The sequence below is a fragment of the Conger conger genome, chromosome 4, assembly GCF_963514075.1.
Source record: "Conger conger chromosome 4, fConCon1.1, whole genome shotgun sequence".
NCBI classification, from domain to species: Eukaryota; Metazoa; Chordata; class Actinopteri; order Anguilliformes; family Congridae; genus Conger; species Conger conger.
In genome coordinates this window covers 33825496-33849867 of record NC_083763.1, presented here as the reverse complement: position 1 = coordinate 33849867, position 24372 = coordinate 33825496, and the positions used below count along the sequence as shown (strand labels likewise).

The 24372-nt window shown below is 43.4% G+C and overlaps 1 protein-coding gene across 3 annotated transcripts in view; it reads left to right on the top strand.

The window, feature by feature from the left end:
* The window catches only part of pola1 (polymerase (DNA directed), alpha 1), a 93082-nt gene that overhangs the window by 37467 nt on the left and 31243 nt on the right, over positions 1-24372 (top strand). For all 3 annotated transcript variants that reach the window (XM_061240568.1, XM_061240570.1, XM_061240569.1), the window contains exons 27-34: positions 7315-7347; positions 7936-8028; positions 8547-8752; positions 10069-10201; positions 10629-10760; positions 11311-11485; positions 12845-13026; positions 18385-18516. In XM_061240568.1, coding sequence (XP_061096552.1) covers positions 7315-7347; positions 7936-8028; positions 8547-8752; positions 10069-10201; positions 10629-10760; positions 11311-11485; positions 12845-13026; positions 18385-18516 — 1086 coding nt within the window. The remainder of the gene's footprint in view (positions 1-7314; positions 7348-7935; positions 8029-8546; positions 8753-10068; positions 10202-10628; positions 10761-11310; positions 11486-12844; positions 13027-18384; positions 18517-24372) is intronic.

Genomic DNA, 24372 nt, shown 5'->3' with positions numbered 1-24372 from the left:
GATTGTGCTGGCTAACAGGTGCTAAATGATTGTGCTGGCTAACATTAGTGCTAAGTGGTTTTGCTGGCAGCTAAATGCACAAAGTGTCTTCAGGCTAACAGAGGAGCTAAGTGACTGTAAGCTATTAGTGACTATCAAACTACAGGCTAACAGGAGTACTACGTGACTGCACGGGTCCACAGAAATGATTGTGGTGGCTAACAAGCAGTGTTACTGTCAGTTAATGCTAACAGAATCCCTTCTTGATCTATGTGAGGGACTAGTATTGTGACTTCTGGCTAACCAAAGCATTAAATTACTATGTAGGCTAACAGATGCCCTAAGAGATGATTGTAGGTGTAGATTAATAAGTGCTAAGTGTGTGTGTGTGTGGGGGGGGTTAACTCAGGGACTAATAGAAGTGCTAAGCATAGTTTAAAATGGAAGGTTTATTTGTGAACAATTGGACTGGCTAGCACCTGTCAGGTTGTGACACTAACTTTGTTCACACAGCTAGTTATCGTAGTCTTTTCCTCAGAGGTTGTTTAGACTGTATGGGGTAATATGTTGAAGGGGCCTGTAATCACTCAGAGAGCTCCCCCCCGCCCCAAAAGAATGCAGCACCTCATAAACTATCTCGAAGTCCTCCTCCAGTTTCAAGGCGGACGCATGGCAGCTCCGAAATAGCAACACGCTGTGTCCTTGTTCTTTGAAAGGATATGGCAGGGGCATTCAGGATTCAGGAGGGAGGGGGTGAAGTAGAGGTAATGGGAAGGGAAGAAAGGGGTGGTGAACATGGGGGTCAATTGCTGTTGACAAGACACAGTGCAGCTCATCTCTGCTCCGAGAGGCTGGAGATTAGCGCCATGTCTCCCTCCTGACGTCCTGCACCTGCCCGCGTCTCTCTTCCTCAGAGGTCACCCTCGTCTGACCGGGTCTGGGCTCTCCCAGTACTCGCTGTGCACATACACTTAGGCACGTACACGCGCTCTCACACATGCACACTAAGGGCGAGACATTTTCTCTTCGTGATGACAGGCTAGTTTGTACTTTTCATTAGTCATATGCTTTTTTGGGGGGTCGGGGGGACAGGGGGCGTTAAAGGTGTCACAGGGCATTTTGGCCCAGGCTTTCCTTCACTCAGAACTCTGGGACAGGATTAAGTGAATAAGCACATGATAATTATCAGTCCACTTTCAAATTATTATCAGGTTCTACTAGACTGCAGACATTGATACTTTTATTATTTAGCTATTCTGGCAAACGGACATGAAAATGCTAGGCAATATCTTAGAAATCATGACCTCAGGTTACAAAACATTTAGCCTTAAAGGAATTCTCCGACTTTCTGGGAAAATCTTAATTACTGCGTCCAGTACAAAAATATTAGACCGTATCTACGGGCTGCATACTAACTGTGCTACTACTGTGAATGGGGTGCAGATGGAAGCAAGGATAAGTGAAATTCAAGCATTGCATTATTTTGGGGGTTGTCAGGTATGCATGTTACTGACCGTAAACTTGCGCTCCCACTGTGGCGTTAGTACTTTATGCCTGGTGACCCACAGACATTAGAGTGCTGAGTAGCTTCTCTGGTGATGGTCTTCAACCATCTTTAGCTGCTTCTTCTTCCTGGGGTTTTGTCTTCTGTATATGAAACATGTTTATATATAATCCAAGACATTGGATTCCCATTGTGTGTGACTAGTCAAAAATGTTCCCGTTTTTGGCTTTGAAAAACAAATTTGTTGCTTTAGACGTATGTTTTGAGTCAATGGGCCTCATACAAGTACATTTTTGCCCGCTTATCCTAAAATTCTCTTCCTTTTTTTGTTAAGAAAGGCTCTTACGAATGTGCCACATTGTATTCAATAAACTCCCCTAACTTCAGAGAACTGTCCTAAGTGAAGATGTCCATTGTAATATAGTGTATACGGTACTGTAGGTGGGTTCGGTCAGGTAGATGGCTTCTGGAATTAGCAAGAATAAGGGAGGACTGATACCTGATATACTGCGGTTTATTTGTTTTTGGCAAAACATTAGAATATGGCAGACCTTTGTCTTTTTTATAAACGGTCCATTAAAATATGTTTCTGATAACATTTGAGGTGAGAAATAAAGCAGCCGCTGTCTGCACCCGCTGTCGTACACACGCATACACGCTCACTCGCTTCCCCAGTTTCATTCTCCTCTGATGGCAGTGATGGGAAAGCAAGGCGTGATGGGAAAGCAAGGCGTGATGGAAATCTCCTCCACTCTCAGTGCGGTGGAGTCACCAGGCAGTGCCAGAACATATGTACTGAACATAGGGTTTAGCGTAGCTGTAGAGAATACAATTGTTTTAATTTATCCTGATCAGTTTGCTCAACAGCGCACTCTTCATAAGTCAGGAGGGGGGAGGGCAGTCTCATTGGCAAGGGGAATGAACAAGCTTCCCCTATTGGTCGCGCTGCCCTGTGGCTGAGCCCAGATCACTGGTTTCTGTTATGGGCCCCCTCTGGACCTGTCTCTGGCACCTGTGCCTGTGTCCAGCCCTGCAGCTGCTGGAAGCTGGAAATCCCACCACCCCCCACCCCACCATCACCCCACCCCACCCCTCCACCCTCACGTGCACAGCACGGGTGTCGGTGCAAGAGTCTGGTCCGTCACACACAAATCGCTGGTGATTAAGGTCATTAGCTGTTATTATGACTGTGGCAGTGTAGTAAATCTGGAGCCCCATTTCAATGCCGCTAATAACCCTCTTAGACAATTATCCTTCATTTAAAAGGAAATCACAGAGGCTTTTTTCTGTGGCTAAGTGTTGAATTACTGAATAGATTTGCTAATTAAATTCTTTTTTTTTTTTGCGCGCGCAAAGCCTGTTTGCTCTCTGTGCAGCTGTGCTCGGTCTGCAGTGGAAATGGGTGTGGGAGGAGGGGTTTGAGTTGGGGGCAGGGCGGAGATGAGATCCATCTGCACACTTTTTGGTGTTGAGCCCATCGAAGGTGTCGTTGTGAAAAGGTGTTTGACCCCTTCACCTCTGTTGCCTTACTTTGGAGTAGTTGCCACCTCTTTTGTTGCGTTATGCACCTCTTCAAGCAGCACCTCTCCCCATCCCTCCCTACCTCCCTGTGAACCTTAATTGTTGTCTCTGACTTGCTTTGTGTATTGGTATTTTTAGTTGGCTAGGTAAGCAGTGTTTGGATAGTTAACTTTGGTGACTTTTGCTCTGTTTGTTTGTTTGTTCAAAAAAAAAAAAAAAAAAAGGCCCTTGTTCTTATCTTTGTTGTACAGGTAGCAGTTGAAATTGTACTTACCTCTAGGGTCTTTCAGCGAACTTATCCCTGGTTATGGGTATGCACTTTGTTGTACGTCGCTCTGGATAAGAGCGTCTGCCAAATGCCAATAATGTAATGTAATGTAATGCTGGCAACTGATCAGCAGTTACAATTGAGCAGTTGTTATCGGATCCTCTTCCTGTCCAAGTGTAAATCCCCCTGCCCGCCCACAGATTGCCCACAATTCCCTTCCTGTCCTACCCGCCCCACCCGCCCTCAGATTACCTACAATCCACTTCCTGTCCAAGCAGGAACCCCACTACTACACCCCTAGATTACCCACTACAGAACTGAATAAGAACTACCAAAGAAAGGGGTGGTATATGATCATATTAAACCACATTCTATCTGGTACTTCTGCAAGCAACGCCCCCGCAAGATGATTTCTGCCAAGGCTAATGTTGTCTTCCTTGCTGATATGCAAATATTGCTGGGAAATATGGCTGTGTTGTTGTCAAGTATCTTTTTTTATTATTTTTATTTATTTATTATTATTATTATTTATTTTTTTATATCAAGTGGCGATGCAGAACCTTTTCTACAGTCTATATACAGAAAGACTGTAACTGATTGCTAGTTTTGGCAGAAATTAAGGTCTGTTAGCTGAGGGAGTGAGGATGAGACAGAGAGTTAAAATGCCTTATAAACACAGAAATAGATTACAGAAAAGAGAAAATGTATGAAGGCAGTCGCCAACTCACCCATGAAAAAATGCCTGACAATAAATGGAGTGAGTCTATTATTGTTGACCAGGGAGCTGTCGCAACCTGACAGCTGCTAGTCGGTCCAATTATTCACAAATAAATATTCAATTTTAGCACTGCTATTAGCCCTGGAGTTAAATCCCCTCACTTAGCACTTATTCTACACCTACAATCTACATTGTTGATAACAAGGTGCATTGTCAGACCAACATTAGGTTATTAGCAACTGGTGTGGTTGTACAGTTTTTGGCTGAAGCAATAGCCGAGCTAGCTAGCATCCTCCTAACCGGCTGATGGAGTCGGGAAGTTAATAGCATAAGCTGCCCTTCTAACTTTGCGATGTGAGCCATGCCCAACCATGCCTCTTTTATGGACTTTCTCATCAGATGTTTTGTGGGCTTTGCTAAGTTATAGGCTTAGATAGCTAGTTGGGATGCTGTTTAAGTGACCATTTGCTTACGTCTTTTTACCACTTGACACACGTGGCTAATATAAATAATGGTCCCCTCCCCGCTGCTCTGTGATCGTTATCAACCCTCCAGTCTCCAACCTGTCAAGTTTTTTCTTACCTTTTATAAGGACATTGTTGAAGACATTTACATAAACTAAAAATGTATTTCAGTTGAAGATGTTTGCTTACGTTTCTCTATATTAAAGTTATAACCTCTTATCATGGTCTGACAGTTCTTTGGTTTGCTTTGTTGTCTGCTCACAACGATGCTGACATTGAAATTGATGTGTGAAGTGTGCTCATTACAAATGGTCAGCAACCAAATGTATTTTAGTTCAGAAACTGCAAACTGCAAAAAATAAACTCTTAACATTTCTATTTATGAACGCATTCTTATTTTACAGCATTTTTGTATTTCACCCTCATATTATGTGAGGTTTTTATGTTTATGGTCGAATTCACACCTGCCTAAAACTTTTGCACAGTACTGTATATGACTATATATAAGTGCCATTATAATCTAGCATACACAAGGCTAATCATGGTGATGAGGTAGGGAGGGAAAGGTGCAGCCTGAAGAGATGAGTCTACAGTCTGCTTGAAAGTGCTCATAGACACTGCTGTTCTTACATCTACAGGAAGGTCATTCCACCACTGGGGGGTACAGCGAGGTTGAGGTGCCAGGCGTCCTGAAGTAGCAGATTGGAGGGGTCTAGCTGGTGTATAGGCTCTGATAAGTGATTGAATATATGCTGGGGCAGATCACTTAACTGCCTGGAATGCGAGCAAGTTTTAAATCTGATGCAAGCCATAACAGGCAGCCAGTGGAGGTCGCTGAGCAGGAGGGTGGCATGTGAATGCCTGGGGTTATTAAATACCGGACAAACTGTGGAGTGTGATGGCTGATGCTGTAAGGCCAGCCAGCAGGTAATTGCAGTAGTCCAGACGGGACAGGACCAATGAGGAGCTGGGTGGAGTAGGTGGTGAGGAAGGGCTGGATTCTCCAGATGCTGCACAGGAAGAACCTGCATGCCCGAGTCACCGCAGCGATGTTCTTGGAGAAGGACAGCTTGTTGTCCATCACCCCTGAGGTTTCTTGGGATGAGGTCAATGTGGTATCCCCTAGTGAGATGGTTGGAGCAGGGATGAAGATTAGCTCAGTCTTACCTGGGTTGAGCTTTAGTTGGTGGTTGTCCATCCAGCTCTGTATATCTCTCAGGCTGGCGGAGAGCCGGTTAGAGACCTGTGTGTTGGTTTGGGGGGGAAGGTGAGAAAGAGTTGGGTGTCATCGGCATAACAATGATATGACATGCCATGAGCAGAGATAACAGGGTCAAGGGGATCTGGTGTAAATGGAGAAGAGGAGGGGACCGTGAACTGAGCCCTGGGGGACTCCTGTAACAAGGGGGTGAGGGGTTGATGCTCTACCAGCCCAGGTCACCTGGGAGGACCGGTCAGAGAAATGGGATTTAATCCAGTCTAGGGCTGTGCCACAGATCCCTGTAGATGCCAGGGAGGATAGGAGGATGGAGTGGTTGACCGTGTCAAAGTCTGCACAGAGGTCAAGAAGGATCAGGACAGAGGAGAGGGAGGCTGCTCGTGCAGCCTAAAGGGATTCATTGACGGATATATATATAGATAGACACATGTGATGAAATAACAACATAAGATGAAAAAAGAAAGAAAAAAAAAAAAAAAATATATATATATATATATATATATAAAAGCGTTGGTCACAGAAGCAAGGTTAGCCTGCATTTTCTGATAGCAATGCCGGCTGCCTCAGTTTGTATGTGGCAGCTAACTGCTTTGCTGTTCTGGGGTTTCCGCCACTCGAGCCTGCTGGACTGAGAGACGGGCAATTCTAAAATGAATGTCAGATAAAATAACAGCAGGCTACACTTTACTCACTGGCCTTGTAAAAACTGCACAGTGGCAGTATATGGTGAATCCAGGCACGACATGCACCGATCAGTGCCATCCTTGCACACTGGTTTTGTCTTAGATGTCAGTCTGTATCTTAACCAATGCTTGCACATGATCTGAGGCAGATGCTCTTTGTTGGAATGGACCCCCTGGAATATTCAGCTGTGGCTGAGTGGAGTCTCCTCCCCCCTGGGCTACCTCACTCTGTTCTTCCACACTCATCAAAGCTTTGGTGCTTCCTTCCTTTACTCTCCCAAAATGTGAGATTTGTTCCTTCAGTCTTGTATTCACCAAGTGGAATACACATTAAATTTGATTCCAGTTGGGCAATTGATTTGGCAAGTGAGGAACATTCCACTTTTTCGTCCTGAAAACTTCAGTAGTGTGTTTAGGCTCATGGTCCTTCTGCAAGGTAAAGCACCATCCAATGAGTCACACTACTTTGCTGTGCTCCTTATTCCTGACAAGTTGGTACACCTTTATTCTTTGAAGGATTGGGAAAGGTTCCTCCTCCATCATTAGTATCAATACCCTCATCTCTCAATTACCCACAATCGCTTCTCTTTCCTGGGGGTGGGGGCAGCTATTGTCATCCCCATGCCAAGATTTCCCACATTTTGTGGCACCGCATGGTGGTACCACTGTGGTAGCTGTTCCAGATTCAGAAGTTTCAAGCAGATGCACTACACTGGTGCACTTCTGCTGCCAAATGGCTGTGGCCATGTGCCAAATGAGGGCCTACTCAGGAACCGTTTTGAAAGTGAAGATTCATCAGGAAAGACCCGAGTAAGTGTTGCCTGGGGGGGGGGGGGCAGTTTTTAGCAGATTCATGTCATAGGGAAATGTAAGAACTGGTCTACACTGGGAAATAGCCAAGAATGCCTTGCAGCAACAGTGTGCAAGCTAACGGTTTGTTGTTTTTCTTATGTTTCAGATCCTGATGCACACAAAAGACATGGTGCAGAAGGTAAGCCATGTTCAGTGTGTACCAGTTCAGTTGAACCCTGTGGGCTTTCCCACATCACTACTGTGAAATTCCACCTTTCCACTCTCCCATTGGCCTTTGTGTTTCTTATGTCCAGTCAGGCGTATTGTAATAATACAGAATTGCTTGTATGGTGCCTTTCATGCAGAGCACTCAAAGTGCTACTTAGCAACATTAAGCAGTAAAAGAGACTGGAATAGAAGAGCTGTGCTATGCAGTCTGTAGCCTAGTAGTGGCTAAGGTACATGACTGGGTCCCAGAGAGTTGGTGGTCCCAGTCCTGGTATAGCCATGATAAAATCTGCACAGCTGTTGGGTGCTTGAGCAAAGCCCTTAATCCCAATTGCTTCAGGGGGGATTGTCCTCTGCTTAGTCTAATCAACTGTAAGTCACTTTGGATAAAAGTAAATATCAAATTATTTTATCCATTTATTTATGGTGGGCCATGCTGAGCAGTGCTTTGAGTTATGTAGGTGTAGTCAAATGTGTCTCTAAACGTAAACCAGCATTGGCACATAAGCTCTCTAAGCTCTGATCCTGAGGTTCGGCCTTTACTTCTCATTGCCTGCAGATGAACCTGGAGGTGATCTACGGAGACACCGACTCCATTATGATCAATACCAACAGCTGCACCCTGGATGAGGTCTACAAGCTGGGCAACAAGGTAATGTCCTGGTTCAAGGTCCACCTGGTCCGAGGTACGCTTGGAGAAAACGGGGGTAAAGGTGCTGTTTTGAGAACTTTGAACCCATTCGCCCTTACATAACTGTAAATAAACCGTGACCTTGGAATAATAAGGTTATAACTGACTGGTTTTGAGGTATTGAGCTTCAAAGATACCAAAGTGAAGAGGTACCAAGCAGATGGCTTTTCAATTTTTAATTGTTTCTTACTTTTAGCAGTATTGTGTAAAACTTCACACACATATTTAGAGCCCTATAAAGAACATATATTTATAACACCAACTCATTTTTGTCAAAAATGTCAGTTAGAACTTATAATTAGACTGAAGTTTGGAAATGTTTATATTTGGGAATGTGTGTTAGACGTATGTATTTTTAAGTATATGCACTCCTGTTCGTGTGATTATATTTGTGTGTGTGTGTGTGTGTGTGTGTGTGTGTGTGTGTGTGTGTGTGTGTGTGTGTGTGTGTGTGTGTGTGTGTGTGTGTGTGTGGTCAGGTGAAGGCCGAGGTGAATAAGCTCTATAAGCAGCTGGAAATCGATATCGATGGAGTGTTCAAATCCCTGCTGCTGCTGAAGAAGAAGAAGTACGCGGCCCTGTGTGTGGAGCCCACTGGGGACGGCCGCTACACCACCAAGCAGGAGCTGAAGGGGCTGGACATTGTGCGCAGGGACTGGTGTGACTTGGCTAAAGACTGCGGGAAGTAAGCTCTCACCGATGACTCTGACCCTGTTCTATATACTCCATACTATCTCTCCATACTATCTCTCCTCTACCCGTCTTTCTCTCTCATTACCTGCCCTCATCCCACACTTCACTCCTACACCGTCTCTATCGGTTTATCTATGTTCACCCCACACTTCACTCCTACACCATCTCTATCGGTTTATCTATGTTCACCCCACACTTCACTCCTACACTGTCTCTATCGGTCTATCTGTTTACCCCACACTTCACTCCTACACCGTCTCTATCGGAAAGATAGAAGAAGACAATCACACCGCTGCATACATTATTACTATCAACACAATGATATCTTGAAAAAAGTCTAAATCTAATTAATCTTCATTAGCCTTCTTTTATTTTGCATAGCCAGCAAGGGGAGTGCCTCTCACATCTGCTTTGCGTATCAGAGAAGCTAGAACTATTTCGCCCAACAAAACAGACAAGTCTGGTGTGTGGAAATATTTTGGATACGGAAAAACTGCAGAGAGGAAATTAAAAGAAGATTAAGCTGTCGGCTGGTTCCGCATTTGCCGCAGAAATGTTGCCGCGAAAGGGAGCAATACATCAAAATGAATTACCCAATGAATGCAAGGTACAGTTAACTTGTAGACTAGTGTCATGCATATGGGGAGAATATCATAGCTTGTCCACTGAGCCTAGCTTCTCAATAATGTAAACCATTTTTTTCCCCCCAATTATTTTTGTTCAGTCCAGTGCTTGACGTAGGCTGGTCGCCTACTCCCTGGTTGATATTCTGTCTAAATTCTTAATTCTAATTCTGCTAAGCCCTCCTGATAACTTGAGTAAATCAACTTGATCTGATTTTCTAACTGCTTGTAAAACTGTAGATTACCTGTTATTAGACTTGTTTTATGATTTCTTGACCTACCTGTATATTTCTGTAAGGATTGGTAGCTGCTGATATGTGGTAAATTTTTGGTACGTTTTAAAGATTTTCAGCATATTTGAACTAGAACGAGAGAATACTGTAAAATCAAAATAATTTAGGCCAGGGTAGTTGTGGCATGAAATTTTCATACTGTCTCACCCCTACAGTACCTCTGTTCACTCTCTACTTTTCTCCTCTACCAGTCTCTCGTTCTTTACGTCCATTCACCCCATACTTCATAACACAAACTTCACCTCTCTGCACCTCTGCCTACCTAACCTCTCTCCACACCTCCATCCCTGCCTCCACTCTCATTGCTCGCTTTATTCACCACGCTGTTCACCCTGGTCGCCTCTGTTCCGATGCACGGACCTGCGGATGTTCACCTTCCTGGTCTTCCGCAGCTACGTGATTGGACAGATCCTGTCGGACCAGAGCCGGGACGCCATCGTGGACAACATTCAGAGGCAGCTGATTGAGGTGGGAGAGAGGGTGGTGAACGGGACTGTCCCACTCACACAGTTCCTGATTCACAAGGTAAGTGTTTTACTTGTGCGTGCGTGCGTTAATAGTATGCGTGTCAGAGATCTGTTCTCTGAGATCTGTAAGTCTAGGTATATTTTGTGTTTGTGCAAGTGTGCGAGATGGTGTATGTGTAGTCCAGTGACATTCCATCTGTGTGTGCGATTATACGCGTGTATGTGTAGATTGTGTGTGTTATATCCAAGAAAATCTGATTTTTATGAGTGAGTGTATTGGGTACTTTTGTCATTGTTCAGGTGTATATTCTGTGTTTGTGTGCGTGCAAGTGTGTATGAGTGTACAGTGTATGTGTGTAAATGAATATATGCGTCAAGGTTCAACTTTACTGTCTATTGAATTAAAAATTGAAATGAGTTTTTTGGGATAGTGTGTGCTTACATGTGACTATATATGTGATCTTGGGTGTTTATTGTCTGTACAGGCTCTCACTAAAGATCCTCAGGACTACCCTGATAAGAAGAGCCTCCCCCATGTGCACGTGGCTCTGTGGTTAAACTCCCAGGGGGGCCGCCGGGTCAAAGCGGGGGACACAGTGTCCTACATCATCTGTCAGGTGAGCAGGGCTCACTGAAGGAGCCAGGGTTTACTCCATTTTAGTACAGGACATGAGCGCAGGCCAGACCTGTGTCAAATGCGTCATTATTTCTTATTCAAATACCTTTCTGTGCGTGTTTGATCTTGCCTTGTGAAATTGAGCCAACCAAGAGGGCGTGGTTTTTGACACTTTTTGAGACCGGTTCATTGGTTCTAATACACCAGACCAGAAGTCGTAGAAAGGTATTTGAGTCTGAAACAATTGCGTATTTGACCCAGGTCTGATGCAGGCTTTTAAAAACCGTAGCGCCAGCTCACAGAAAATATTCTCACAGTTACTGAAATGTTTTGTCAATGCTATAATGTTGCCACAACCTTGCAGCAACATTGTTAGAATGTTTTGTGGGGTACTAAGAGTCTGTGAAGTAGAGCGGACCCGAAAGTTTGCCCAGGCGGTTGAGTGAGGTGTGACATCCCAGTCAGCAGTTACCATGTTCAGCCAACTCTGCTAATGTCTCACGCGCGCGTTCGTTATGACATGCCCCCCCCCCCCCCCCATTTTGTTTCAGGATGGCTCGAATCTGAGCCCCAGCCAGCGGGCATACGCCCCGGAGCAGCTGGAGAAGCAGACGGGACTGTCACTGGACACGCAGTACTACCTGGCACACCAGGTCCACCCCGTGGTGTCCAGAATCTGTGACCCCATCGAAGGCATTGACGCTGTGCTCATCGCTACCTGGCTGGGTGAGTCGCTCCGCCTCAGATAAACCAAGTTCTGTTAATGCAGGAGTCTTGCACTGAAAATGCGTGCTATTCTGTTCATGTCGTTCAGTTTTAAGCTTTAACCCACACACACCTGTTTTTGAGCTTTTCATATCATCCTCATATCATCAATACTGATCCAAGTAAAACAGTTGCAATTATGCATATTTTAGGGTCTAAGTGCTATTTTTCCAAGCTGTTTGTGATATAATTTCCCATGTGACATGACGTATGTTTTTGCTAATTATAATTAATTATCAGATGAAGTTACTAAATGTAACACAGCGAGCTGGCCGCTGGAGGCGGTGGGGGAGGGGTTAGGGACCTGCGTCAAATACGTAATGTTTTAGATTCAAGTGCTTTCTTATTCTTTATTGATCGTGCCTGGTGCAAATAAGCCAACCAAGAGGACCAGAAGGTGAGGTTTGCCCCTTTTGGAGAGTAATACAAAGGTTCCTATACACCAGACAAGCTCAATGAAGCGTGGGAAAGTATTTGAATCTAAGACAATTACGCATTTGAATCAGATCTTATGCGGAAGCGTCTAGAATTCAGAAATGTCGAAGTGCAGACTTGGTGTCCCTGTAAGAGTGTGTCGATTTCTTTCTTGCCTACAATTCTCCTCTCTTGTCAATGATGTTTTGGTGGCAACTGTTCCAGCTGAAATGGGGTTCAGCTGTCAACCAAATCTCAACTTACAAGCAATAGAACTCACTCACTTTCACAAAGCTTTTTTTTTTTTAACGGTTTACCGTAACTGCTTGTTGAAGTGTAATCTTAGTTCTTTCTCACCCCAGGATTATGTAGTTTTCAGTCTGTCTTAAGAATGCAGGCCATACCTTGTAGTTATAGTCTGTGCACATGCCTGCCTGTAGATGGCGGCAGCTGATGGTGATATTGGCTAGCAGGCCCCACAGTGACAGTTGATCTCTGATTTGGCAGATTTCTTTTTTATTTCTTTCTTTTTTTTAATATACAGTTTATTCACTTATTCGCTCAAATTACGGACCGTGTATCATGGGCTTCTGTGTGCATTTGTTTATTTTCTCATACACTAATATTAATTAGTGCCACTCATAAGAGCTGGATAAAAGATGGATATTCCACTACTGCAGTGTAGTGAATTAAAAAAGGAATATGCCCTTCACTCGTTTATTACTTGGTTAGTATGCTTCCCTGTGGTTTGCTTTTTGTGGCCCCAGGTCTGTCACTCGGGAACTGGGGGACCAGTGTTTAATGTCACTGTCCTGGTCTCATGGTCTGGAGACGGGTCTGTGTGTTTTGGATGCTAGGCAAAGTGACATTGTGGTGTAACCCCCCTTTGTTCCTCTGGCCCCCCAGGTCTGGACCCCTCCCAGTTCCGTGCGCAGCAGCAGCAGCAGCGGGAGGATGAGACGGGGGCCGTGTTCGGGGCCCCCGCCCAGCTGACTGATGAGGAGCGTTACCGTGACTGCCAGAGATTCACCTTCAACTGTCCAGAGTGCAACACTGAAAACATTTATGACTCTGTGTTCCAGGGAGCGGTTAGTATATGCACGCACAGGCGCACGCACAGGCACACGCACAGGCACACGCACAGGCACACGCACACGCACACGCACACGCACAGGCATGGGCCGGCCTGTAGCGTAGTGGTTAAGGTACATGACTGGGACATGCAAGGTCAGTGGTTCGAATCCCGGTGTAGCCACAATAAAATCCGCACAGCCATTGGGCCCTTGAGCAAGGCCCTTAACCCTGTATTGTTCCAGGGGAGTATTGTCTCCAGCTTAGTCTAATCAACTGTATGTCGCTCTGGATTAGAGCGTCTGCCAAATGCCACTGATGTAATGTAATATTGGCACACTTTTTTGGACATCCTTGCATACACACACACACACACACACACACACACACACACACCACAGGTTGCACCAGCTTTCAGAAGTCCGGCCATGGAAATTTGCCTTGTGACCAGTTCCGCCTTTGTTTTTCAAACATACTGACATTATTAAGTTGTCTATTAATAAATAAGACATGGAAGTGGGTCAAGTTTCAAAAGCATTTTTTCAATAGCAGTCGATGTCAATGCAAAAACAATTTGACTTAGCCAGGCTAGTTGCTCAGTATCACTCCTTTTCTTGACACAAGCCAGAAAATGACATCCCCAAATTAAAATGGTTGCTATTCTTGAAACCTTTTGACTACAGGCATAATCCTGGTCTCTTTGTAAAGGTAACCTTTTTTTGGACAAATCCCCTTTCAAATTTGATATCAATATCACCAAACATGAACATTCTCATCCTGAAATGGACCTAAAAATTATAATTCCTTCAGAGAAATTCTAAGCAACCAATAGACATTCTATTGATATTTCTACTAGTGAGCACATTTTCATAATGAAAAACTTACTCACTGGACTTTTGCAGTGAAGACTACTGACGCTGAATTGTTTCGTCTGTGGTTTGCAGAGGTGCCCCCCCCCCCCCCCTACAAAGTAATCAGACTCTAGTCTATATACAGTCATATGCAAAAATTTGGGGACCACTGGTCAAAAAGCCTTTTACAACTAATATCTTGTTGAACAGAAGCAAATCTGACCTCTAAATGATGCACAGTTAAACATGTACACATTTCTTAAAATTTTAAAGCAAGATAAATTTTTTTTTTTTTTTTTTTTTTTTTTTTACAGTTTCAAAATGATTTAAAAAAACGAAAACAACACTGCAAAAGCTTGGAAACCCTGTCAGTTAGTAATTTGTAACTAAATTTTCCCCCATTCTTCCTGGCAGAACACCTCTAGCTCAACAATATATTTTGGGTTGCTTACATGTACGCCATGTTTGAGACCTCTCCACAGATTTTCAATAATATTAAAGTCTGGGGACTGGTGGTCTTCCAAAACCTTAATCCGTCTTTCATGGACGTACTTCATGGTTTATTTTGAGGTATGCTTTGGATCATTGTCTTGCTGGAATACCCAACCTCTCTTCAACTTCAATGTCTGAACTGACCTTTGAACATGAGCCTCTAGAATTTCTTAATATTTGGTGAAATCCATTCTTCCTTCCACTCACAATATTTCCTGTGCCCCCAGCTGCCACACATCTCCAAAACATAATGGTGCTCTTCTCTCCAAACGATACCTTCTTTGGTGGTGGCCAAAAACTTATATTTTGGTTTTGTCAGTCCAAAACACATTGTTCCAAAAGGCTTCAGGCTTCTCAATGTTTTCTTTTGTTCTATTTATCTTCAATTTTCTAATAATGTTTCTGACAGTCGAAATGAGCAGTTTGAGACATTGAGCGAGTTTTTTTGTAGCCTTCTTCTCCTTGGTGGAATTGAACCATCTTCATTCTGTTTAGCAGAACCCATGGCTGTTAACACCAGACAGCCATTGTGGTTGGATACTTTAGAAGGTGTGGAGTTACAATTTAAGTTCAGCCCTGGAATTATATTTATTGGACTCATTGAAGCCCTAACGAGTCAATCACCTGTGTCTAGGCCTAATCTTTCAAAATGTAACAGAGTAATATCAAAGGGTTCCCAAAGTTTTGCACAGGGCCCTTTTATCATTTATAAATGGTAAAAATGAAAATAAAAAGCAATCTTGGTTTAAAATTTGCAGAAAGGTTACATGTTTAACTCTGTAAAATTTGCAGTTTAGCTTTGCTTCTGTTCACCAAGATATTCATTGTAAAAGGCTTTTTGACCAGCGGTGCCCACATTTTCGCATACGACTGTGGATAGAATTGTGAGTTTGTAAAAGGTATATCCTGTGACCATATTCCAAAAACCAAAAAAGTAAAGGCTACACTCAAAATATAAAGAATCTGTGCCTGTTTTGCAAATCAGGAAACATTTTAAACATTTTTCAACTTTAAATGTCACGTAGAATATTTTCCACATTCTTTTCTGTTTTTTATTTCTATTTTTCTTCCGATAAAATGCAGAATCTGCATGAATACAACCACCATACATCATTCATACATGAGTGCACGTGATTGCTTTCACACAGACTTGCTCGCACGCACTCACACATGTACACACATACACACCTTGTGTCTCGGGTACATATACTCATATACTTTCTCTGTCCCCCCTCACACACACACATTTGTGGTGTCCCTGAGCGCCAGCATACAGGAAACGTAGGCGGCCCACTGCAGGTCCGTTAATATTAGCTGCTCTGGGTTCTGTAGTTAGCTCTGATAGCAGATTCCAGTGGATTGGGGGTGGGGAAGGCTTTGCTCTTTGATCTGCTTCACTCAACAGCTGCCTGCTGGGTAGGATCGGACATGGTGGACCTTGGCCTTGCGTAACATTGAGGAGGATAGATAATCAGCTGCCAATTAGGAGAGTCTTACGCAGCCCACTGCTTTCTCATCTCTCAGAAATTAATAAACTTGTCCCAAATCCCTACGCACTCCTCCGCATTTTCCTCCCCGGCTAAAGCGTCCCGCACCCTCCGCTTAAGCCTGGCAGCGCATACCAAAACTCTCCCAGATCCAATCCAGTCCAATCCAATTCAGTTCAGTTCGGCCTGGCATTTGGCCACTTTGAACGGGTGGAGGAAGGCAGGGAGGGAGAGAGAAAGGGAGAGAGAAACCACGAGTTAGCCCGCATCCCCTGCTGTGGCTGGCTCGCTGATAAGAGACTAAATGAATTAGGAGGGTGGGGCAGCAGGGAGGGAGTTGCCTTGACTCTGTGCTGATCCGCTGGGGCGGTGCTGGTGGCTGACACCTTATCAAAAACCCACAGCGCCCAAACCTGAAGACCGTAGAGTAGAGGCAGGCGTTGAGGGGCAATGCGGCCAGAAACATGATCCAGATGTGCATTCTAGACCGCAAAACATTGTTAATGGAAGTTAGCAAATGTTAGCTAACGTTAGGCAACATATTCAAATGTTTTACTGTTCACCACAAATATTAAAGTTCGTTAACAACTCGAAAAGGTAGTGTGCAGCAAACAAAAATGGCTGTTAATTGGAAAAACGCTGCGAGGACAAAAGTTAATTATTTGGCTGTGATTAAATACTTTCATCAATGTAATATTTATTCTTACCTTTAAAAAAATAAATTGCAGGTAAGCTACAACTAAGCTAGTTGGCACTTTTCTACACTTTACTGAGCTTGTCTGATGTATTGGAACCTATTAAATACTCTAAGTTCAAACCCAGCCTTATCCTTTGGCTTAGTTGAACCAGGGAAAGTTAGTCAAGCACAGAAAGGTCTTTTAATCCAAAACGATTATGTATTTGACCCAGGCACGGTCTGATCTAGCACCTGCATCTGTGCAAGGAGGAAAGATTGTGTAAGAGAGAGGGGGGGGGAGAGGGAAGAAAGAGAGGGTTACAGAGAGAGGGGGATGCAAGGATTCTGTTAGGTGCAGCGGCCTTCTTTTTCAGTTTCTTTTTCAGTTATTGCATCAGATCACATTACGTTACATTGCATTCTATTTATGAGACGCTTTTATCCAAAGCCACACAGGGCTTAAAAGGCATACCAAGAACAAACTACAGGACAGGTTGGATAAGATACAATTCACATAGAAGTAGTTTCAGCCAGTTGCGTTTTGTCTTTGTTACAATGCAGGTAGAAGGTTTGGCTTTTCTAAACTGGACACAAAGAACCATTTTGGATGCTGTTGAAATAAAGAACCACAACCAAAAAATGGGGAACGATAGCCCTAGGTGTGTGTGTGTGTGTGTGTATGCACAGCTGATTGTTTTAGTAATCGTGTGTGTGTGTGTGTGTGTGTGTGTGTGTGTGTGTGTGTGTGTGTGTGTGTGTGTGTGTGTGTGTGTGTGTGTGTGTGTGTGTGTGTGTGTGTGTGTGTGTGTGTGTGTGTGAGAGAGTGTTTCTAATTGTGGAGTGTGTAGTCCTGTTAATGGATAGGGCCCTGCAGCATTACAGAAATTATTGCTGCTGGGCTGGCCTGTACTGTCCCCACCAGAACCGGCCTTTTGGCACATGTGAGTGCTGTCATGTCAGAAATGGCCACCGTGTTGGCATCCCTTTCTCTTTTTGTGAAGCGGAGATGTGGCAGAGAGACTAATGGAGTTGCGCTCTGGGGGAGCCAGACAGCAGGTGGAAATGTGCACTCAGTTTTGGGAAGGGCATATCAGGACAGCCTCTAGCCCTCGCTCATTCGGTTGTGTGATGAGGGCCGTGAGTCCGGACCATTGCTCGCGAGGATGTTTCTGTGTGCGTGCTGTTACACGGGCCGGTGAAATGACTTTCACGTGATCAGCGTCAAAACGCTTGACATGGCCTCAAGCCATTAAATTCCTATGGTGGGAGTGTCAATGCTCGACTTGGCAGCAACGCTAAGCCTGACGTAGCACACCGCCTGGCGTAGCACAAATTGTTTATACTTTGACCTTGTCTGAAGCTGACCTTTCCTAATGTGTCCATTCACATCATGGCTTTGTATGAAGTGGGCAGAGGTAGCTATCGCTTATAGCAACACAGAGCCCAGGCAGAGCTGTTTCACGTAGGCTAGTTGGTTTTTTGATGTTTTGGGATAAACCCAAGATTTCTGGTTTCCCAAAGCAACTACACAATTTAGCCTTTTATAACTGCAGACAATCTACTACTATTGTTGTGGATTGTTACAGTGTAACAAACCAACAGCTTTGTTGATGACAAATTTCATTTTTCCCATGTTTAGTTACCGCCTGGCCTTTGAACGCAGCATTTGAGTCTTGTGTGAAAGCAGCTTCACTGCTAGCTGTGCTAAGAGCGATATTTCCTGTCCTGCTGCAGCACTGGTGTTAATGTGCTTTCCTGTCCTGCTGCAGCACTGGTGTTAATGTGCTTTCCTGTCCTGCTGCAGCACTGGTGTTAATGTGCTTTCCTGTCCTGCTGCAGCACTGGTGTTAATGTGCTTTCCTGTCGTAGGGGACGATGGTGGAGCCCAGCCTCTTGCGCTGCTGTCACATCCCGTGTGGGGGCCGTCCCATCGAGCACCTCATCCAGATTGGCAGCAAGCTCCTTCTGGACATCCGCCATCACATCCACAGATACTACAGTGTGAGTACTTATCACTTTCATAGATACTACAGCACAAGTACCTCTACCTTTGACCTATACTAGTGTGAGTACTTATCAATTTCATAGATACTACAGCAGAAGTACCTCTACCTTTGACCTATACTAGTTTGGGTACTTGTCACTTTCATACATACTGCTGTACAGCGTGAGTAATTATCACTTTTACCAATACTACAGTGCAAGCAGGCTGACCTATGACTTTCACAGGTACTACAGCTACAGGTACTACAGGTACTACTTATCTAACAGATACGTTTATGTACTTTGCTCGTCTCCCACCATGTGGAGAAGTCGAGAGGGCCATCATAGACTTGCCGCGCTTTTATACTTATATTTATACTTAATAGGTTTGTTTTGAGTTCACGTCATACAAAATGTTTCAATATAATACATCCAGTTCTATTACATTTGTGGCAATCATATCATACGCATTTTCCATGTATATAAATTCTGCAATAATGCTGTAATTTAAGTTTTATTATTATTTTTTAATTTTCTTTTTTAAATAAAATGCTAAATAATTTTTTTTATAAGACACTGAACAGATTTTGTCAATTGGTATTGCCGGAGTTTGAGTTAAAAACTTAAACGGCTTGTCCATAATATTGCAAGTAATTTTATCGCAATGGTTTGTTAAAGCTGTTTAAAAGCAAGTTTTATGTTGTAATTGTAATACAGTTTTGGAGGGAAACTACCTGCATAGTCGCTGTGGCCATTCTGCTGGGGGATGCACATAGCACTTTTTGGTCTCTAGACCCAGATTTTCAAGCTGTCCTTTTAGTTAGAAAACATTGTAGCTGCAAAATTAACTTTATACCTAGAGACAGCCCTTGCTGCTGCTTATCCCACATGGCCATCCATTCAGCTAAAATTGTGTCTGTTTGTGGCTGATGCCAAATTTATCAGTTTCACAAATGTACCTTCTGAAAGTATGAATCCTGTGGTTTGTGCATAATCATACACAAACAACAAATGTATACAATTGTCCAAAACCCTCCATGCACTTCCTAACATACTTTAAACCCCAATTTTGGCACGATAAATATGCCCCCCAAAAAAGCTCATAACAGCATATTTTAGCTTTTTTTGGCACTCAGATTATTTTTTCACGTTTAGAAATCATGACATTTGCTGAATCTGAGATGTACAACCTCACTAATTTTGGTGATGATACCTTTATTAGAACAGGATTTACAGGCTGCTAAAAATGCTCTCGAATGAAATGCTAATTTGTGAGTGTATTTTTTGCTATCATTTCTGTTTTTTAAAGAGGCATAAGAAAATAATTCTTAAAATTCAAGGAAAAAACTTTCCAATCTTTCATAGCTCATATAAAACAATGTGTTGAGTTAAATCTGAGAACATAAGGTGGGAGTCATTGGTTCACTTGGTGTGGAATGACTGAAGATTTACTCCCTTTTGTTGTGCCAGGAGAGCCATTTGAATTTTGCCAGGTGTAAAATTATTATTTGACAACACTGCAAATTCAGTTACATAGTAAAGTTGGGACCATTTCACATTTTTTGTTGTTTTTTTTCAGCTGTAATTGGGGGTATTTACATTCATATCGGGTGATTCTTGTGGGAATCATAGCCCTTTATATACATAGCCCCCTGGAGCAATGGTAATTGGACAATCCACTGCTCAGATTGGCTACCTGTCTTAGTTAATTTACAATAAAAGGCCTAGAGTTGATTCTAGGTGTGGAATGTGCTTTGGAGTCTGTTGGAATGCTTTTGCATTTAACTGTAGATGTAGTGAGTCATACCTGGCTGTAATTCAATTAGTGCCTCTGTTCTTTAAGAGCACAGTGTTGAAATAGCCCTCACTCGGATACTGGCCTTCAGTAATGAGTTGTTTCAGATATACATACACACACACACATTAATGACTTTGGTGGGAGCGGGCTGTAATGTGGGGTGACATTTACACTGCTTTGTTTGCTGTTTGAGTTGGAACGATTGAGCTGCCCGGGAAACACAAACAGTGCTGTGCTGGGGGGTGTAGCAAGGTAGTGCAGCAGGGGCAGTGCTGCACAGCTCCATATTCTGTCGGCACTATGGGCCTAATCTGGCTCAGCGATGTTTTGCCTACGTTTCAGTGTTTCGCTCAGTGTGTGAATGCTTCCCAGGCTCTAGCGCCATGTCTAGCTGTGTCTCAAAACTTCCGTGCTCCACTCTGCCGTGCCTCCGAGTCTATACTCCCGTCAGCGTTCGAGAGTTCACACTCTAAAATAGTCTAATAGCTATATGTACACTCAGAAATAAAGGGACAGTGAAATGTGTCTAGCTCACTATTTCAGTTGAATTCCTTTTGCTAGAAGTGGTGTTGAAGAAGCCAAGTCAGTAGAGGCAGTGACAGCTGCCTGATATTAATTACTGCTTTGGACAACTTTCTGTGAAAATCTAAATAAAGCTCTTTTGCCTTCTGAGGTACTGTCTATTTTCATAATTTTTGTGCTGTTTAGGAGTTGGGTACTTGGTAGGCTATGCAGTTATTCTGGCTACAAGTCAGTTTGAAATGGAACCAGTAATGCATGTGCTTATGCTATTTATGCTAAATTGTTTGCCTAATCTTTAAAGAGTGTTGTTTTAGGTCACATATTGTGTTCGTTCACATTGTACCACCTTATTCGCATATAAAATTCTCATCATGTACCATCTTTCCCACAAGTTTTTAATCATAGCTGGATTTTATAGCAGGGGAAAAATAAGAAATATTTACTATCTTTATTTTTGTATGTTATTGACAAGTTATATGCACACTAGCTGTTGTAGCGATCCTGCCAACTAGCTAGCCAATTCCTTACAGCACACTGGAATACATTTGTAATTAACATTATATATAATATTGGCTAAATCGCTACCTAGAGCTGGCTATGTTAGACTAACGTTAGCTAGCTAGCTCATTTAGCGACAGCAAACAAAATTAATTCTGGGATTTGTTTTCCAGTGGGAGCCTTCAATGATGTGCACTCCAAATACTGAACTGAGTGCATGTTGGTACTTTATCCGTGCATTCACTTCCTTACTTTATTCCATGTGCACTCGGAGCACGGAAGTTAACGGTTTGAGACACAGCCCCTGTGTGCGCGCGAACTTGCACACGTGCGTCAATTTACCCTCTTTACCTATGTGTGGCCGTGACAGTGGTCTAATGATCAGGATCAGCCAATCGCAAGCCGTAGAGAATGACAGACAGGTCCGGCCTCCAATCAGGCAAATGCGCGGGCGAAATAGGAAGCACAGACGAACCAGGACTCCAACAGAGCTGTATTTCACCCTGTTCTTCGGAGCCCTCATTGTTCAGATAATACATGCTGTTTGTTTATTACGCTTTTAAATGGATTTCAGATGCTGCCCAGCAGCCCTGCCTACACAACGCCCCCACCGGAGCCCCGCTGGGCCCGCAAACGCTTGCATTCATGTCGCCTTTCTGATTACTTCATAAGTTGGGGCAAGTTCTGTGCCAGCATTTTCCCACAATTCCCCCCTTTGTTTTGTCCAGCTGTATGGTGAACGAGAAGAGCGTTTGATTTATGTCCAGAAATGTAACTGTCTGTGGCGTGCTATCTGTATGTGGTTGTGTGCATGTCTGTGCCTCTGACTGTGTTAGCTGAAGAAGCTGAACCGGTTTTGTGATGGTGTTGTGTGCATGTCTGTGCCTCTGACTGTGTTAGCTGAAGGAGCTGAACCGGTTTTGTGATGGTGTTGTGTGGATTTGGGATTGGAAATTTTGGTTTGGATATACAGACTGTTGTTCTGCCAGGCCTTGTGGAATTATAAATTGTAGGATTCGAATACCCAACCAACGAATTAAGATTTGGAGATGTTGTGTGTGAGATTTGCAACAAAATTCCCTTTGTGGAAGGATATTTGGTACATATTTAAAATTGAGTAATAAATTCATTTTATGAATTCATAAAAAAAAATAATGCACAAAATCATTATTATTAGAAAAATTTAGAACATCCTATATGGATTAAAAATGACACCAAGTTGCTGGTAGTATTGTATTGTTCAAAATCATAAAGTCTTAATGTAGGGCAAAAATGGGCACTGTTTGAAAGTTTCTCAAAGTAGATATGACCAGAATCGCAATGCATGTCCAGAAGTTTCTTTGCAGAATATTCCATGAAAGTCTGAGTGTTGAATTCAAACACAATATTGCTTGGCCACTTCAAAGCACTCATCTGTGTCCTGGTGTCTACTTCTAAAAAGTAACCACTTATTTTTCAGGGTTTACAACTTTTACCAATGCTTTCAAGACCGTTGCCAGCTAGATGTCATGTAATTACAAATAGCATTGTTCATGTTGCATATTCACTGTGTTCTAGAATTTGGTGAACATTTATATCAGTTCGAAAGCTTCATGAATTATACTATTGCTTCAGCGAGATGCATCAATAAATACAATTTGGAGGTATCTGTGCCCAAATCAGTTTGCATATCTTGGGACTCAGTGTTTAGGCAGCAGTTGAATGTGGTTGAATTTCTGCATTTACTGTAAAAACTATACTTCAGGGAAGATATTTGATATGATGTATTCCACCTCAAAAATGAAGTGCAAAGTTAAAATGGCTGTTTCCCATTTTCTTGTCAATAATACAAAATGTCACCCATCTGGGCTCAAATCAAAACTGACTATTTTTTTATTTTTTTATTTTTTTTTGCAGTGCTGATAAACGCCTCACTTTGGATAACATGCATGACTATGCACACAATCAGTGTTCTCTTGTGCTCAGAAAATGATAAAATTGAAAACATGGGTAGCTGTGTAGAAAATATTGTTTTAATCAGACATGCTTTTGTTGTAATTATTTGATAATGCGTGTTTCAAGCAAGTAAAACGAACAGTGGCCTCAGGAGAGGAAGCCATGGCTAATGAACGGAGCGATCTCTGTAGTATTAACCTGTTAATAGGCCCCACAGCGCTCTCCCTGGATCTGTGCCGATTGCTAAAGATGAGACCACATTACGGGCCAAAACCTGCCGGTAAACTCATGTAAACGTCTTTGACTTTTCAGCATGCAAACGCAGTAATGCCTGGTAATGAGTATTTGCATAGCAGTACTTGCAAAGTGGCCCCTTCACACCAAACTCTTCGTCTTTGGATAAAAGCGTCAGCTAAATAACTGTAATGTAATGTAAACGCCTCCTGTTACAAAATCACCCCAAAAAAAGGCCAGAGCTTCTGCTGGACTATTAATTTAAATGCATTGCGATGTAAAAGCAGCCCATCTAGTGGTAGATAAACCCTGCTGTTTAGCCGTATTGCTCGTTTAGAAAGCCAGCTAACAAAAGACGCAGGACATTCTAGTGTGTAATCCTGCCCCCACCACCCTCACCCTCACTCACACCCACGCCCGGGATTTGAACCTGTAGCGTTCAGGTGCAAAATCCCACCCGCCTTTTTGTGTTAGGGTCGTCCCACCCTGCCCCCCCCCCCCCCCGCAAAATATAATACGTATCAGGAGAGAGTGCCGCTTCGCTGCAGAGAAATCAATTAGAGCCATCAATGCATCCACCGTCCCGATGGTGGAGCGTTGGCACAAACCCCCCCCCAACCCCCACCCACCACCACCCACCCAACCAATTTGTCCATTTGTCAGGAGGTGTGAAACAGCTGCTGGCTGTGAATGCTAACCACCCCCACACCCCCACGTCAGTCTCCTCCTGTTTCTCTCCGGGGCTCAGTGGACAGAGCACACACCCACCCCCCCACATCAGCACTCGGTTAACTGAAGAGGGGTAATATTCTGTAATTAAGGATTCCTTTCAGTTCAGGAAGGGGACAAACAGGGCTGTTTGTTCTGTGTGTTGGACGAGAAAGGGG